This window comes from Molothrus aeneus, chromosome 1 (assembly GCF_037042795.1).
Source record: "Molothrus aeneus isolate 106 chromosome 1, BPBGC_Maene_1.0, whole genome shotgun sequence".
NCBI lineage: Eukaryota > Metazoa > Chordata > Aves > Passeriformes > Icteridae > Molothrus > Molothrus aeneus.
In genome coordinates, this window is record NC_089646.1 from 109,956,410 (window position 1) to 109,974,632 (window position 18,223).

Sequence of the window (18,223 nt, forward strand, 5' to 3'; positions counted from 1 at the left end):
TTATCAAGGGATTTTTTGATTAAGCAGTGTTCAGAAAAGGGGATTTAAGAAAATGCAGAATGTTCATGTTCTGGTTTGGGGGAAAAATAATTCTTCCCTTTTTAACAGAACTTTTGCTTATCATGTTGGTGGTTTTTTGGTTTGGTTTGGTTGTTTTTTTTTTCACTACAGTACTATTTGAAGTATTTTCTTCCATAAGAAGAAGCAAGCAGCTTGTAAACAAAACATTCTGTGTGCATTTCTCTAAAGTGATAAGCTTTTAAAAAATTATTGCCTTCAGTTTAGGGTGGTCAGATTCTTTTACAAGGTCCCTGGGAAGAGGTGAGCACGTAACTTCTCAAATTTTGAAAAAAACTGTTTATACATCTTATACAAACCTAGATGCAGAGCCATTATATACTCTCACTAATCTGCCTGTGTTGTGACAAATGTTTCTTGGTAACAGTGTTAAATAGTGAATTTTTTAAACCTTTAAACAGATACTACCAAAAATTGATATAAACCAGCAATATGGACTTCAATTTTACAATAAATGATGTGTTTAAGAGGTGTGGGTGGATTTAGGTGATGAGTTAGGGGAAGGGACCATGTGGAAACACTGCTAAGAAGGATGGAACAAATAAGTGACGCAAAGTGGATATGAGTTACTGAGCTGATAAATATTCTCCTATTTTTGAAAATCTTAGATGACTAATTGTCAACCATGCCATATGTAAGTAATGTAGGCTTCCAAACTTGTGGCAATTAAAACTGCTAAGCATCCCACTCCAGCCCTGTGTTATATTCTGTGTACAAGTCAGTACTGAAGACTAATCTCTTATGACATTAATCATCTCATGAGAGAAGACAGAATAAATCACAGTAGCCCTTCCTCTCTTCACTCATGAAGATAAATGCCATAACATGATGGCTGATCTTCATTATGACACTAACCATTATATATTTAACAGAGACAGCAAAATCTCACTGACAGCTAACAAAAGAATTCTCTCTTTATACATTCTTTGAGAAGGCTCTATTTCTTTAGTTCAAAAACATGACTTATCATATCTATTCTCAGAGCAATTTAAGCAGTAGATCTGGATTGTGCCAGTGAACTGTACTCTGTACATAATGATGTCATGATTCAGACTAATGAAACCTGATGTGAAGTAATTGTGCAGGCTTTGGAAGGAAAAAAAGGTGCATAACATGCAAAGACTTTTAACTCTGCTCTTTTCTATTGTCTGTTTGGACAAGAAGCAATACTCTCTTGTTTACAATGAACACCACCACTCCCTCCCCCCAAAATCGAGCCATTGATTTTGGATCAAAATTTTTCTTTTTGTGGAAATTTTGGTTTTCCATTTTCCCTCAGTACTTGAACAGGTCGACTCAGAGAACTTAAAGAACTGAAAGTGGATTTCTGTTGTGTCTGTGATTGCAAGGGACTTCTATTTTTTTCAGCTTTATCACTTGCTGCACATCTCTCAGAAATTTAATTCTGTGTTTTCCATGCATTGTAGTCTTTCTTTCTGGGATACAATTATTAAGAAGAATTCTTAGTTATGTTCTGCATGTCCATTTGCCTATTATTTTGAAGGGTTTATCAGCCTGTGAGTGAGGAACAGTCCAGACAAATGAGTTGTGAAATTTATGGACTTCTGTTCTGAGGTTAGGAGGACCAGTGTGACTTATCCTGGTTGTTCACCAAAAAAGCAAAATATGCTGTAAATTTCCTGAGCTAGTTTCTTGCCATCTATCCCACGCAATTAAAATGGAAGTATAATTTTTATGGTTTTGTGTTTGCTGTCATTAGACATTCTATAAACATAAATATATTCATGGTGCATCAATGGAATCAATGTCAGTTGCAGCATTAAACTTCTCCTTTTAATGAGCAATTTTACAAGGATGAAAAAATTGTCAAAACTAATATGTAAGAATATTTATGTAGAATTCATAGTTTAAAATATTTTGTGTTCTATTTTCTCTTCTGTTTTCTCCTGTTTTCTTTTTCGCCTTCTAGAAATCTTAGATCTGTGTCTTTAGGACACTGTCTAACAAGATAAGGTCTGATAGTAAACCAATGGCAAGAAAATCAGCACAACTGTCACCTCCTGTTAAATTTGGTATATTCATGGAGTAGCCAGTAGGAATTTTATTTCTCACATTAAAAGTAACCCTTACACATTATGCTTTCCTGAGGAAAATAAAGCGATGAAAGCTTCTGAAACAAAGATATATTCATTCTCTCTGTTGACTTTTCTGTAAAGTTTTGCTCTTTGTAATTATTTTTTTATCCTACTATGCTGAAACATAAGTTATACAGCAAACCTTTCAGTGCCTCAGAAAAATAAAAATCTGTATCATCTTCCAATAGAGAAAACAGCATATATGGAAACAAATATGTTTAAAGTTTGGTGTTTCTTAGTTTTAAAGGGTTTTTTTGTTCCTTTAGTAGTGATGAATGTATTCACACTGATAGGAGTTCTTTCTTATCTGTAATGTAAAGGAAGCTGACAGGGCCTGTATCCATTCAGCTATCCATTTTTTTGTGCCAAGTAGGTGCAAAAGGAGGATTTTTATCCCTGCCACAATTAGAGGCATTTCAGGAAAATGGCCTATGTGATCACTGAATGAGTACAGATTTCAGTAACACTCTTGGATGGCAGAGCTTGTTTTTTGCTCCTCATCTCTTCTCTGAAATAATCATTTGTAGTTTTAAAAGTTTTAACTCAGGTTTTCCAGCTGGGTCAGTGCTGGTGAAACTTCTGCTGTAAACTAAGTAGGCAAGAGAATGTGGTCCACAAGCCAGAGGAGGTGTACATCACAATTTGTCCTGTCAGCACCTAAGAGCTGCAGTGTGCTGCCAGCAAGGTGCCAGTGCTGAGTACCTATGCAGCACTTGTGTGCCTGTGTGCAGGTTTGGGGGAACCCATGGCATGAGCTGCATCTCTATGAATACACTCATGTTTGAGGGGGTAGCAGGCGTAGGAAGGTCCTGTAGGCTTGTACTGTGGTAAGGATTATTAGGGAAGAAAGGTATTTGGGTAGGGATTTGGGCAGGTGGGAGATACACAAGTTAGGGTTATTGCAACATCTCAGAAGATGAGAGCATCAGTTTGAGAGTAGGGAAAGGCTGGGCACAGTGAGAGGCAATGGAGTATTGGAATAGGAAGCAAGGAGAGGTATGGCTTGCTTGGCTAAGCAGAACTGGCATTGAACGTGGCACTGTCAGAACCAAGCAGTCATTCTGGGAATCTGGATGCTCCATTGCTTGAACTGAAATCATTGTTAGTAATCCTGCTGCTAACAGTGGAACCCATACTGGGATAGCAAGTTTGACACCATGCTCACTGGGGTATCTTTGATCCTGATCTTAGAAATCTGATAGGATTCTGTGTGCTCCCTGGGTTCATCCTGCTAGTCACAGAGGTGTTTATGGATCTGTCCTGGCAGATCCTGTAAGTGAAAGTTCCTGGTTGCTTGGACAGGCTGATTGTGTTAGTAAAGAGAGAAATATAAAGGTTTCCATTTTGTTTTAGTATGTTAGACCAGCTCAATAAGTTATTATAATAATTCAATTGTTCAGAGCTAAACACTTTACCCTACATTTTCTGTAGTGATGTATGAAATCAGCTAGCAATAGCAGGATGGCACTGCTGTTAGAGCTTGTGCCTTTTAAAGGAATAACCCAACTGTATGTTAATTTTAACTGAATTGTAATACAATTTCTTTTGAATTCAAAATGTCAAGAGTACAGTTTATCTGGAATTTCCAAAGCTGCCTTTATATCCATTTGAAATATGACATTGTAAATAAATTTTGGAAAGAACAATAAAAGTTTCAGACATCTTGGAACAAGCCTCAAATGTTCCGGTTAAAGCAATGGCATGAACAAAGAAACTATTCAACTTCTTTCTTGCTCTTTTCTTTCATTCAGTGTTTTAGGAGATGATGATAATATCTTATGAATCTGGCAGGTTAGCAAAGCTAGATGGTTTCAGACCTACTTGCAAATTCTGTAGTAGAAATTCTCTTGCAGGAAACACTTGCCCAATTGTTCCCTATAGTTCACACTAAAGGAGCAGCAAAATGCTTTTCACCAAAATAGAGCTGGGGAAAATTACTTTATGAGTGTGCTTTAAACTTTTTGAGTTCTGTTGGTCAGTAGCATTACCCCCGAACCTAAAAAAAGTGTGGACTAGCAAGTATGGACAAAACTGATGTTAAAACTTAATATGTTTTGGTATTTTTTTTATGTTATGGTTTGTTTTGGTATTTTATGTTTTGGTATTTTATTTTTTGTTATGTTATGTTTTGGTATTTTTTCATGTTATGGTATTTTTTTATGTATTCCTTTGTTATTGATGGGGCATCTTTCCTTCTCTTGCTTGATGTTTCTTTTCTTGCTTATCTGTAGTGTCAAGTGGATTATAAAGACAAATTCATAGCGTGGAGCATACTGAGAGTGACATCTTACAAAATGCACCTTTTTCTACTTAGATCTTATAATTTCCTTATTGTAATTTCAACTGCTCAAAGACAAAAGTCCTACCAGGAGAATTATTATTCCTGTTTCAAGTTCTTTTAATATATTAGTACCTGGAAGCCACTCTTTACCTTTTTTTTGATCACTATCAGCAAGAGTTCTGTGAATACCTATTTGAGAACTTGTGTTATAATAGGTCATAGTGCACCTACCCTTATAAACATCCCTCTTTTTCATGCATGTGTTCCGTCCTTGCTGTTTTCACCTCTTCATCCATCTCTGTGCACTTCCTTTCTTCGCCCCCTCTGTATCCTCCCCTACTCTCCAAACCATTTACCCATCTTTCTTCACACAAAGGGCTTTGAACTTTTACCAAGCTGCTGATAATTCCCCAATGACTGAAGCTGTTAATCAAAAATGAACACAAAAGATTTTAGTGGGGCATTTCCCACAATAGAAGTCAGTCCTCCTGTTAACCTCACATAAGCAGCTGTAGAAGACAATGCTGGATTTTTTCCAGGATGCTGTTATTTCTTGTACTGTGTTTGGTACTACATCTTTCAATTCATTAATTTAGTAATGGGTGGCTAGAAAATAATTTATATTTTCTGCTTAGGAGAAAAAAAGTTTTTGGGGGGGTTTGTTTGGTGGTTTTGTTTACTTGTTTGTTTGGTTGGTTTTTTTGTTCTTTTATTCACCCTGCTGTCTTTGGGAAGTAAAGATTATCCATTGTGTAGTTCAGCCTGACTCGTCTTTTAGCTGATGAGTAAGAGCACTGGGAATAACTGTACTGTTCCTTTTCCTCCTCCTTCCTAGTTTTTAAAAATAATGTTCTAAGGAGAATTGCTTCAGTTTCTGACTAGTGGCTCAGCCTATTACGATAAAATGATCCTGCTTTTTGTCAGCTACCTGACCTTCAGATCCCTGCCAGCAGAATCCAGACATGGAAAAAGCTCTGGCTGGTTTCAGACTGTTTAGTCACACAATCAGCAGTGTCAAGCCCACCAGGCTGATCTGCCCGCTGCTTTTGGACCACAATGCAGTATCAAAACACACTTGGTTCTTGTTTAGAAGAATTATTTTCTGTCAGTGTGATAACTGATAGCTGCAGGCAAGGCTTCCTGCTTTCTGCAGGAATGTTTATGGGTGGCAAAAGGGCCAACTCTCTGATTTGACTTTCTTCACTTTGTGCCTCTGCTGTGTTCTCTTCAGTATCTAAAATTCAAACGATTGAGCAAATCTGATTCAGCTAGTCACAAGCATCTGTATATACAAATTAAGCTAATAATTCCATCAGTTACAGTCCTCTTCTGATTTTGTAGGCAAGCTGAGCATTCAGGATTTCTCTCTTATGCAAAACTGCAAGTCTTGACTCTGCAATAGAGTCTTCCTGCTTACAGTTCACTGGAAAGTGTTTTTCCCCGGTGTGGGAACTGATTTTTTTCAGGTAGTTGTCAACACACAGATGATGATAGATGCCATGGTGAGAAAAGGTATTTGTATTTCTTCTTGTCCCATATAAATGACATGACTTTTCCAATGAAACTGGGAATACATGTGTTTGTGGCATCTGTGTGATTATTTAATATCTCAGAAGTTGTGAGTTGATACATGTAGGTGACACAAATACTACAATTTGTCAGGCTGCTACCGTTTGTTGGGAGGTTTGATTTCCAATGTGCTTGGTATGATCTGATCCTTCTTCTCCTTGAGCTGTTAACCAGGGTTTGAATGAACACTGAAAATGTGTTCTGTGCAGTGACTACTTCTGTTCTCTTTCCGACTGTCCTGATGGGTATCACGTTATTTGTCCCAGTTATTTACCGTCTGTCCCTTTTTAAGGCTATGGTTGAATGGCAGGAATAAATAGAGCATATCTGATCCCCTGTGATAGAGGTTGCAGTCAGTGCAAACCATTCTTCTGCCATTGTCCCTCTTTACAAAATACATTGAAACAGTCATGTTCTTCATGACAGTACTTTGTCATGCTTTAATTTCAGCATTATTAGTCACTGCCCATATATGATACGAGTGTTGGTGGATGGAGTGGGAGGAAGAAGAAAGATATTTAAAACAAATTACGGCTTCCTCTGCTGGTGTGCATTGCTATGTCTGACCAAGAAGCCTATGACTTAACTATTCCTTCTGCATTTTAGTATGTTGTTTGCCTTAAGGCACAGTTAGTTATTCAGTTTGAATTTCTAATATTATTTTTAAAAGTCTTAGAAATGCAAAAGGAATTGCAGGCTTTTGACAGTGTTTGTGGTGAGATACAGAGGCAAGAGATACTAGTGTAATTAACAGTTCAATGTATTCATTAGCTCACAGAATCTTAAATAATACTCTCATGCTGTTTTCCATAACTGAGGGAAAAATATATTCTATTTTATATTATAAAGGTTTTTACAAGTAATTATTTTTATTTTCTTATTGTGATAAATGATTAGGCTAAAACTGGGGGGAGGGGAGGAACAAGGATGAGGATGGATAGCATGGTAGGTAGGGCAGAAAAACCCCATCCTTACTAAGGTTCTCTGCTAATTAATCTTTGTTATGATAAAGAAAACTTAATCATGTACATAACAACAGATTTTCAACTTAAGCAGTGTTTAAGTCGGAGAATTTATGCTTTTCAATTAGGGTATGAACAGTTATTTCAATAACAGAGTTTAAAAGGTTAGATGAACAGAACTAAATTTGTGGGGTATATGAACTGCAGCCCACACTACATGTCTAGTGTAAAGCAAATCCACACAATGGGCAATTATTTACTCCAGGACTTTCAGCCTGCCTAACAGTCTGCATTTCAATTTGTCATTATACCCTGAATGTGTTCACTTCATACTGTGGTATTTGAAATCTGCCCTGTGGGTTTCATTAAACTTTCTATAGTGGTGTTATGCATCCTACTTGTTGGTTTCATTGTTGTTTGGTGAAGATGATCTTCTGTATCCGTATGTCTGGCCATTGTTTCCACAACCAGTTCAGTGCAGCTTCCTCAGCACAAACTGCTCTCCCTTCTCCCATTGTCCAGGACAGGGTGACTTCTGATGTTTGCTTAGCTTTATTGTTTCTTTCCCATTATTGTCGAACTCTCATGGTAATACTTGGCACTTTTACTGACATTATAGAGCAGGATGTGATGTCGTAGAGAAGGGGACAGGGCTACCCAAATTTTCTCAATTGCAGGGAGGAGCTGCCCAGGTGTGCTGAGGGGCCTGTACTCAGGAAGAGAAACAGGGAATCCTCCACAGTGAGTAACCCCGCTTTCAAGTGCACACAGTTTCCTTCATAGCCGTGTCCAGTACAGTGTAGTATCCTCTCCTGTCCTTTCCAGTTTGCCCTTTGGAATGTTCCCGGTTTGGTTCTCTTTTCTCTTTATTTTGGTGGATTCTCATTTTACCTTGTACTTTGTCTTCTTTCTGAAGGTTAAAGTTTCCATTTTTGTCTCTTCACACCATTAATCTCTTCTCATCCTAGCCTTAATCTTTATATGCATTGTCATTTTTCCAATGTGTCATTGTTGTTCTGTCACTAATACATCATATCATTTCTCTTCCCTTGTGTGCAATGGCCCTTTTCCCAGCTCTGTGCAGTTTCTTCAGTCCTTGCTCATTGCTATACATTTACTCTTTCCAACCTTCTCTTCTTTCTCCTTTCAAATCACCTTTTGGTTTTCCTTTCCTAATGGGTACCTTTTGAATCTTGCTACTGATGTACACGAGATAAGCTCAGTTCGGCTCCCTGACCTTTCTAGTGCAACTTTCATCTATACCTTTTCCTTTGTGGAACTGAAAGATAAAGGATAAAAAGCTCATCTGTAACAAAGAATTGGAGGATTTGGTAAACTGCATTTTGGCTGTGAAAGAGAACAGGCAGGAAATCAGAACTAAAATGGCAGAAAAGGACTGAGCTGGTCAAGCTGTAGTGAATAGGCAGTCTTTGGCTTTAGGTGAGCTGCTGAATTACAGCCCTGGCCAGCACCCTTCGCAGTTTGACTTGTGTGCTATGATGTGGTGGTGTCTCTAGTTCCTAGTGGGCAGGTATCCACACAGTAGTAGCTGCTTTCCCAATTGCCATTATTTGGTAGTAACACTACAGAGAAGTTCAGGATGATTTGAATTAGACCAAACTGATTTCATAGTTATAGAGGGTAGAAATGCAAGTTCTGACTGAGATATATTGGCAAGATGCTCTGGGAAGCTTGATTGCTGTGGCCTGTGCCACACCTTTTACTGCTGATTGAAGGGTTTTGTTTTCCAGGGCCATCAGTCTGGCATTTTACAGGAGCAAAAGAGTGGCTGTTTGTTTAACAGCATAAAACTGATGGGAACAAAAAGGAAGTGGAAAATCAGAAAAATTCTTACAAGATGGTTCTATCTGTAAAGAGGACTGAGTTACTTTGGGTTCAATTGGAAAAGGCAAAGGAGTGGAAAACTGAGCTGAACTGGAAAAATATACTGCACTCTGTCATCTAGCATCTTGTGTGCTGTGACTATTCTGACTACTTTATTTTTCATTGTTTTTAGAATTAAAAGGCATTTTAAAATTGAAACCCCACTGTGTCAATTCTTACAGTAGCTTCTGGTCTACAAATGGAAGGTTTTAGCCATTTTTTTTTCTGAGGTCATGGCAAAGCTAAGTGTAGAATAGTCAAATGACCTCAAAGAATTCTAAAGTAATAAAACTCAAAGAAAGTGCTAGTGGGTATTTTTTCCCCCTTTTGGCTCTTGTGTTTTATGTATTTCCCCTCATGCCTAAAAGAAAATCTGTTGCTGTGTCATAAAATCAGTTGTGTATTCCAACTCATTTATTTGTAACCTGGTAAGAGTTTTCCCAGGCAGAGGTAACAGATGATGCACAAAAGCAGCAAGTAAATCTTTTTCTTGCTGAAGTTTCCTGGGTTGTATCTGTCCTTCCAACAGACAGAGGACTCCAGTCTCAACACTGTCATTCCCCGCCTTTTACAAATGACTGCATAAAAGCTGCATGATCACATAGTCTTTCAGATTCACAGGACAGCTGTGTCTTGTCACTTACATTTGTTATTTCTTTTTAGGCGTTGGAAAAGTATCCCAACTCACCAATGACTGCAAAACAAATACTGGAAGTCATTCAGAAAGAAGGGTTAAAAGAAACAAGGTCAGTGTTTATATGTTCTGAATTTCTGCTATCTCTGTAAAAATGATCTAGGAATGGTGTATAATCTTTACAAAACTTCAAGTGCTGGCTTAATTAATTTCCAGTGTCAAAGTGGGAAATACAGTTGATGGGTTTTGAGTGTTAGTTCAGGGCTTTTAAAAGGGTTAGTGTCTGTCTTAACTTTGTATGTTACCAAAGGAGTCTGTGGGCCAGCTCCAGTCCAATGGCCTGTCTTTAGAAAGATAGTGCCATTTCCTCAGACAGCCCAGTGCTGCATCTCATTTTTGCTTAAGGACTGAAGCTCATCAGCTGGGTTTCCTCTGCCACTGGGTGCATGGAGAAAGTGCAAGAAACTTGGTGCACTTCTCACTTGGGTTTATGGTCTGGCACTGAAATTACTGTTAGGACCTGCTGGTGTTGCCTGTGGTAACAGAGACTGTGCTGATGTTTTGGGAATAGAAGGAGAGGGAGGTTTGGACAATGGGAGCCAGTCTGTGTCTGCAGAGCATGGATACAGTAATTGATACAGCACCTCAACTTGCTTGATAACACCATACTTTGGGTGTAGATTCAAGTGATAATAATTACCCTTTTAGAGGATAGATCTGTTATCCAGAGAGTGTGGAAATCAATCAGTTATCTTCCATTGCAGCTTTTTATTCTCAAAGGTGACTGTCTACTTGCTAAGTTGTCTAGTAACCTTCAAGAGGAAACTTGGGCAGAAAGTGAAAATAAGGAAAAACTGGTTGGTTGGTGGGGGGGTCCTACAAGATGCAATTGCCTCTTCTTCAAATATTATATAAAAGTTTCTGGTTCAATAGTTTAATACTTGTTGCTGTCTCAAAGCACAGGGAGACATGTGCTTCTATTTTAATTATGCTCTTCCAGTGTGGAACCTAAGGTTCAGAACAAGAGAACTTCGAAGTCCATGTAAAGGTGAACCAGAAGTAACCATGGGATATATTTTTACTGAATTCACTGTTGTTCCTAGGAAACAGAACAGAACACAATCTGTGTGACTGTTTGCACAGCATAACCATGCACTTCATTATTGGCAGCCTCATAACAGGCTCATAATAGCTATATTTTGATAAAATTGCAAAAGAGATGGTATGGAAAGTGAAATTGAATTTGCTACCTTTTACAGATTTAAAGTGCTTTAGTTCCTGTTGAGAAATTGCTTCGAGTATATTTGGCAATGATTCCAGGGAAGAAAGGGGGTGAAAACTTTTGAAAATGAATGTCCAAACATGTGTTATACTGCAATGATTTGCATACAACAACAACAAAAACGCAAGAAAACACAGTTTTGAAAATCTGTTCTATTAAGATACTGTTTGTCACAGCAGTGAATGAATTGCTTTCTTCTTATGTCTTGTGATATGAAGCAATTGCATGGGAGAGGCTCTAACGCCTGCTAATATCATTTCTTTGTAATTAAAAAAAATCTTGTTTTCATGATCAGTGCATGAATAAAATTTTGAGTGGAAAACCTATGGAAAGGAATGAAAGCAATGTTTTATATTTTAAACATAGAAAAAGTCAAAGCCCTTTGTAATTGCTGCAGAATGAGTAGTAAGAGAAAGATTCCTTTAAAGAAGTTCCAAACTATATAATCTTTTATTTCTTCAGTTACTGAGAAACCAAAAATTGCAGAGAAATAAGAAAGAAATTCAGATTAGTTCTGATTTTTATTCATGGTACGTGCAGGTGTATGTGACAGCACAGTAGATTGCAGGATGCCGTATGTGGTCATGAGTTCTGGAAAATTCAGAAGGATAGAATTCAATGTTCTTTATACTTGAAACATTTTCATCCTAAAGTCCTTAACCTAAATATTCTAAATTCTACAATTGTAAAATGAGAAAATGTTGATTCTGTATTGATTGCTAAGTATTTTAATTTTCATTTAACTTCTGATTTCAAACTTGAGTTTCTGCTGCATTTTAATATTGATCAGGGACAAACTTTCAGAGTTACCTGAGTACCTAACGCATATAGGAGCCAATAAGGAGTTTGACTTCATTCACAGATTTGTTGATTGGGCCTCAGCATGTCACTAATGTTTGGTTTTCACAGTATTTGAATTTAGTCTCCTGTTCGTTTCGTCCCACTCTGCAGTTTCTTTCAGTACGTTCCTGCCAGTTGGTGCCTTTGCTGCTACTAAAGATGGTCTTTGCTGCTCTCTCTGTTGCAGCCAGCTAAGATGAGCAAGGGATGTAAATTTATGATGTGCAGTCACCTGGCCATAAGCAGCAGAATGGCACTAGCATATTTTATTCTGTATCGATTTGTGTATTCTTCCAAGTCTGAACTTGAGCCAGGAATATGTTACTACTCTAATACACTTTACTTATTCCTTTATACTGATTATCATTGTCAGTAGAACCTTGGCAATTACTACATTGAGTTCTTAAGAAACTCTCCTCTCTACTCTTCCATTTATAGATGAATGAGGTTAATTGTCTTAGTCATTTTTCATATATATTGTAACATTAATTAATCTAAAGTTTTTTGCTGTGATAGTAAATCTGAAAGACTAATGTACGATTTTCAGCCATCTCATTGTCATTATGTGTAATCTTTAAAAAAACACTGTCAAACTATTCAGGCTCTTTTTCTTTTTTTGCCAGAAAGGCATCAAGTTGCACATTTATTTTTGTATTACTCATATAATTAAATACAAAAGGATTAAATTACAAATTACAAAGCAGATATATGTTAGAAAATAAACCAGAAAACTCTACTGATATACCCCGTGAGAGGTTATGCAGCTACCTCATTCTTTACATCTTGGGGAAGAAACAACTCATTTTTGTTTCTTAAATATCTTTCCTGTTATGCTTGTTGGTTATAAAATGGTCAGTAGGCAGGCAGTTCTTCTGCTACCTAGAAGGAGTAAAAACTTTTAAGGCAAACCTTTCAGGGATGTAGAAAATGTATGACTTTCTTCTGTGGGAGGGAGAGTTACTTACTTAACTTTCGTGCCTGTGCTAATGGTGAACAATGTCAGGCCAACAGACCTGGACACTGAAATCTCTTTACTAGGAAAACTGACAGCAGCACACTTAAGAGCACAATGCTCTGGATTTTCTGTCTTGAAAGCATTTCCCTATCCTGCTGTAAATTTCTAGGCTCACCACCTGCTGTCTATATACCCTAGCACGAGCTTTTGCTGATTTTGCGTGTGTGACACGGACTACTAGTCAGAGTATGATCCACTCTCTCACCTCAGTGCTCCTTTTCCCCTTGCTGCTGCCTCACTAGTTGTTCTCCATCTTGCATTTCTTTTGTTACTTGTTCTTGTTAAGCTCTAAAATTTCCCCTACTGAATTGTATTTAGGTTTTCTGCAGACTGTTTCTCAAATTCAGTAAAATTGCTTTAACAATGAACTCCTGTCATCCAGCATGCACGCAGCTTTTCCAAGCTTTAGTGGCATCTGCTTATTAGAACTTGTTTTCTTTGGAAGCATTATATTTCTTTTTTTGCTTATAGAAATCCATGGGAAACCAAAAACTTACAAAGTTGAGCTACATGGTACCTACTGCTGCTTCTCTAGCTATAGGATTTGCTGCTATGTCATAAAGAATATTTTGATAGATTTGAAGTAACTTGTTCTTGAGGCCTATGTATTAGTCAACTTCTTATTTGCTAAATACTTCCAAATAATTTTTATTCCAAATTTTGTGGGAATTGAAATTCAGTTTTTGCATCTCTACTTCTTTGGACCTGTCTTTTTAATTTTTTTAAAGCTAATCACTGAGTGTTTCCCATTCTTTTGGAATCACTGATTTCCTCTACAAATTCTCAAAAATTATTATTGATAATTCTGAGGCTGATCAATTCAGCCTTAATTATCTATGGTGAATTTCAGCACATTTACCTGATGTGAGAATACCTAATTTATTTAATTGTCATCTAATCAATTTTCCCTTGTTTGTTCCTGGTGTTGGTTTTAGCAGCTGTCTAATCATATACACATTTCTGATTAGGCATTAGAACTCCTGTGCTTTGAGGGGAAGTGCTCAGTGCCAACCCCTTCTTGAAAGAGCAAGTCAGTTTCCTTTCTGCGGGTGTACTTACAGAAATTTCTTTGTGCATGTTGTGTGGGTGAGTTTGCTGAAGTTTAATTTCCTGAAGCCCTTTTTCTTCTTTTTGTGTTCTCCCTTGTTTTCCTAAAAATGAAGAATCATCCTTTCATCAATGCTCAGTGTTTTAGCTGCTTTTTCCCCATGGATTCAAGTCAACCTAGTACAGTCCCAGAAACTTGCCAGATGCTTTTCTGACCTGACTCTCTTTTCTCTTGGTTTTGTCCTTTTTTGTCATTACCTGGAAATTGCCTGCAGAGCTACCAGAAGTAAGCTATCTGTTTGTTGCATTTTGTTTGGAGCACTGCACCTTTGTGAGGAGTAGGACTACTTGAAGGCCGCTTAAAATTATCAGGGAGATAAAAATAAGACAGAAGCTGGTATGACTTAGTTGTTTGGATTAAGGAAGAGAAGATTGAATATAGGCATAGTAAATCTTCAGCTACACAAAAGAAAGGAAAAGAGTTATCCTGAATGTCTGCTATGGACAAAACTAGAAATAAGGCCTTTAAATTGGAGTAAGAGAAGATGCCAATTAGAAAGTACAAAGCTTTTGGTTTTTTGTTTTTTTGGTTTTTTATTAACAGGAATTATTAATTCCTGTCATGAACCATGGAAGAGATGTGAAAGATTGGTAGGTCTCACCACAACCCAGTGTAGCAATGTGTCTGTCAGGAGTTACATAGATTTGCTTGATCCTGCCTTGAACTAGGGAAATTAACTAGTATATCCCTTGATCCATGTTTTTCTATTAATTTTTCTAGAACAGTTTTCAGTACTTGGGCCATACCCATTGTTTTAGTCCTAGGGGAGAATATCCAGCCAAACTCTGATAAATTTTTGATGCTAATAACCCTAGATTATGTCTTGGCTTTCTGTAGTTCCCTTTCTCCTGTGCAGGGTGAGGCTGGGGAATTGACTTGTCTGGATAAGATTAAAGCCAAAGATTCTCAGTACAAGTTAAAAGCCAATAAACTTTCAAAATGGGACAAGCTGCTTAATTTCTTGGAGTACAACTTTAGCCCACAGCTATGCTAGCTATTTGCTTTCTCCCTCCATTAGACTCAGGACTGTGAATGCTGGAATGGGATCATTTCATAGTGTTTTTGCTATTCAGCTGGAGTAATTGACTTCTGTATGGTCAACAAACTTGACCATTACATTATTCTATTCAGGTAATTCATAGAAGAGTTTTTTTGAAAGTTGCTTTGTCTCACTCTGTTTTCCATTTTCCAGTAGGAATCTCAAACTTCATTCTCTTGATTTTTCTTTGGTGATCCTTATTTCAACTATGGGAATCAGAGCATCAGTCATATCTCCTCTTCTTCCTCTCTTTTTTCCTCTGCATATTTTGCCTTTGCTTTGCAAGACTAAGCTATCTATTGATTTATTGTTGTGACAGTAGTCTTTCAGAAGACTAAGAGGAGATGCTTGCCACTGGCGCTGAATAGTGCTGTTTCTTGTGCACTCCACAGTGTTGATAATATTTATCATGAATGATATCATAACATATTAAGTCTTCTGAGCCTAGGAAAGCAGCACAAAGTATGACCCTAATAAATCTCAAAGACACTCTTACTAGATTTACAGTCTTTGTGCAAAAATATAAAACTAGTGGGTTATCTAGAATTAAACTCACTTTGAACTGCAGAATGGAGTCATCAATGGAATAAAACACACGATCTGTGCAGGGTTTGTCTTTAGCTTTGAAGTTAGAGGGGACTCCTGAAAATATTACTGTCACTTGTGAATCCTCTGATCTTTTTGACAGTGTCTCTTTAAGCCTTTGCATTCTTCATCCTTAGAGCTATTGTCTTAAAAAGAAATCCCTTCTGAATACTACTGTTTCTGTAAATAGGGTAAATGAGCTGGCAACTGTCTTTTATTGTTTATCGTTTTCAGGTTCCTTGTTTTATTGTGTGCATATAGACAGAGAATTTTTTACTTTCTTTCTCTGTAAAGTCATTCCAAAATGTCATTGTAATTTATAATTATTAAGTCACAGTTTTTATTTTTCACTTGAAAAAAACCAAATGCCCTGCAATTACCAAAAACACTTAAAAATTTAATTGAAAGAACCACAGTTTTTGTCTTAAGGCTGTGTTTGCTAGCAGAAGAGCATGGACAGTTAGGAGGCTTTTGTGGTTGCATATGTCTGATAGAATTTATTTGGGAGCCCCTTCAGCTAAGGGAGTGTATTGTTTTGTCTGAAGGTAGTTATTCCCTGCAATGGACTGAAAGGAAGCCATGATGGAAAGAGAAGGCAAAAGCTATTCAAATTCTTTTGCCTGGCATTATTAGGTTGATTTTCATGCATTTAGAGACGTGGCTTTTGGCTGTAAAGCAGTGAAGGAAACAAACTTTCAGTACAACCTGTCTTTCTGCATAAATTCACTTCAGACATGTCTTTGAAATGCTGTTCTTTCCAGTGCAACAACAGACCACCTAATTTGGTAGGCAATTCTGATAGCAGCAATTTGCCAGCTGAAAATCTCAGGCTTGCTCCTTCTTGCCTAGACAATTCCCAGCATTGTTGTGTGGTGCAGTTTAGCCTGGTAAAAACCAGTGGGTTTTCTATATTGCATTCCAGCACTGGAACTGTAACTTGCATAATCACACCTCTGTCACCTCTGTAATAATTATTTCAGCTTTTGGCAGTGATGTAGCCCTAGAACAGCTAAAGTATTAACTCAAGCCTAAGATCAGGGTTGTGAATTCTTGATTGCATTCTGCTGCATTGTGATTACCCCACTGCTCAAAGCTTGCCTATATCTGGACAGCAGTATTCCCACCTTTGTACTGATTTGGAAAACTAGTTTTGAGCGAGATGTAGACCAGATGTAAAATCATAAAACCTCAAATGTTTGCACTTAGTGAATTGCAAAGATGAAGAATTTTTTAGTGATGCTGAATCTTCCATTGTGTATACCTATATAGGATATATTTAAATACAAGACATTTAACTACCTGGAATGTTTTGGTTTTTTTTTTTTTTCCTGAGCCACCATTATCCTAATTTTTTTCTCTATATTTTAATATTTTAGAAATTATCCAGAGTGTTTTGTTTGTTTTAATACTGTTCTTCTTTCCTTCACAGGACACCAGAGTCTCTGTCTAGGGACTTTATTAAACAGTCCAGTAAAATCAGTCTGTATGTCAGTGGTTCTTATAAAACTATCTTTATAATTAAGGTGTGAATTTAATTTTGAGTTTCAGATGATAAATGGCATAGCTTAAACTGCAAGCACCTTTTGAGTATGACACAGAATACATTGGAGGATACTGTTCTTACTGATAAGAGTATTAATTGAGCATATGTAAAAAGAGAGTAGAGACAGAACCAAAGTAGTATTTATCAAAGCTAAATATAGAACTAAGAATATAACCTGGCCCTTGTCTCTTCCACTCCCAATGTCCCATCCATTAAATTGGTGCTGCCTGTGCAGTATCTACTATTTCCCATCTCTATGCAGTCCCGTGTCCCACGAGGTTCTGCAAGATGAATCTTCCTCCTTTTTTATTCGGGGTCATCCACCCCATGGTCTCCAGTTACCCTGATCTGCTGTCATCCTTTTTCCCTTCCTTTACAGAATCAAATTCCACTCAGGCACATTTCCAGTGTGCCTGAAATTTTCTTGAGTGTTACATTGTAAACATCCCAGTATTTATTTCATGTTTGGACTTGAGGCCAGTCAAGTGTTCTGCCGTAGTTTGGCTCCAGGACAAATTATGAGAAAATAAAGCAATTCCATTTTTTCACCTTGTCTGGGACCTTCAACTGATGGTTTAGAAAAGTTCATATGGTTTCCTCTTTTGTACTTAGCCTTTGATTTGTCATCATGTTGAAGTTCATTCCTGCACTTTTGGGTCAACTGAGATTTAAGAACAGTCAATTCTCTTTCCTTTAAGATTAGTGTGTTGCTGTTACTTTTCCATATGCATTTTTGCCCATTTAGTGTTCAGGACTTCAGTTTTCCATTTGGTACAATATTTCTCTGTATTTGGATGCTAAAACATATATGATAACCAGCTTTTCTTCTATCATATAAATTATAGGAAATAATCCTTCTTGATTTTTTATTTTAATATTTTTTGAAGGTCTGCCATAAACCTTTTTGCTTTCCATCTACTAACAGTTCTGCAAAACGTATCTGCAAAGATTGGGAAAACAGAAATCCAGTCTGTGTGGCACACTTGTCTCCTAGGTGCTATTAAACTATTTTACTTGTGCTATTTTGGTTTCTGTTCCTTCCACACAAGCCTAATCTGTGTATAAAGCACTGTATGAAGCTTTTGTTTTATTTGGTTGATGCTTTCCTGGTAAGGGAGAGTGACCTGTATGATTGTTAAATATTCAAGGTATAATAATTCAGAGGATATGTGAAAATTTTGAAAGTTTATTTTTTTACCTGTAATGGGAAAAATTATGAGAGTTAGATTTTGTGAGGTGATAAACATTTCAAGTTCTAAAGATCTATACTGCAAAAATTTTTTATGTTTAAGTGCACCCAAGTCCTT

General features: G+C 37.2%; 1 protein-coding gene across 1 annotated transcript in view; it reads left to right on the plus strand.

Annotated features, from left to right (window-relative positions):
- Positions 1-18,223, plus strand: part of ASXL3 (ASXL transcriptional regulator 3) — a 124,656-nt gene that overhangs the window by 16,267 nt on the left and 90,166 nt on the right. The window contains exon 2 of the mRNA XM_066562794.1: positions 9,534-9,616. Coding sequence (XP_066418891.1) covers positions 9,534-9,616 — 83 coding nt within the window. The remainder of the gene's footprint in view (positions 1-9,533; positions 9,617-18,223) is intronic.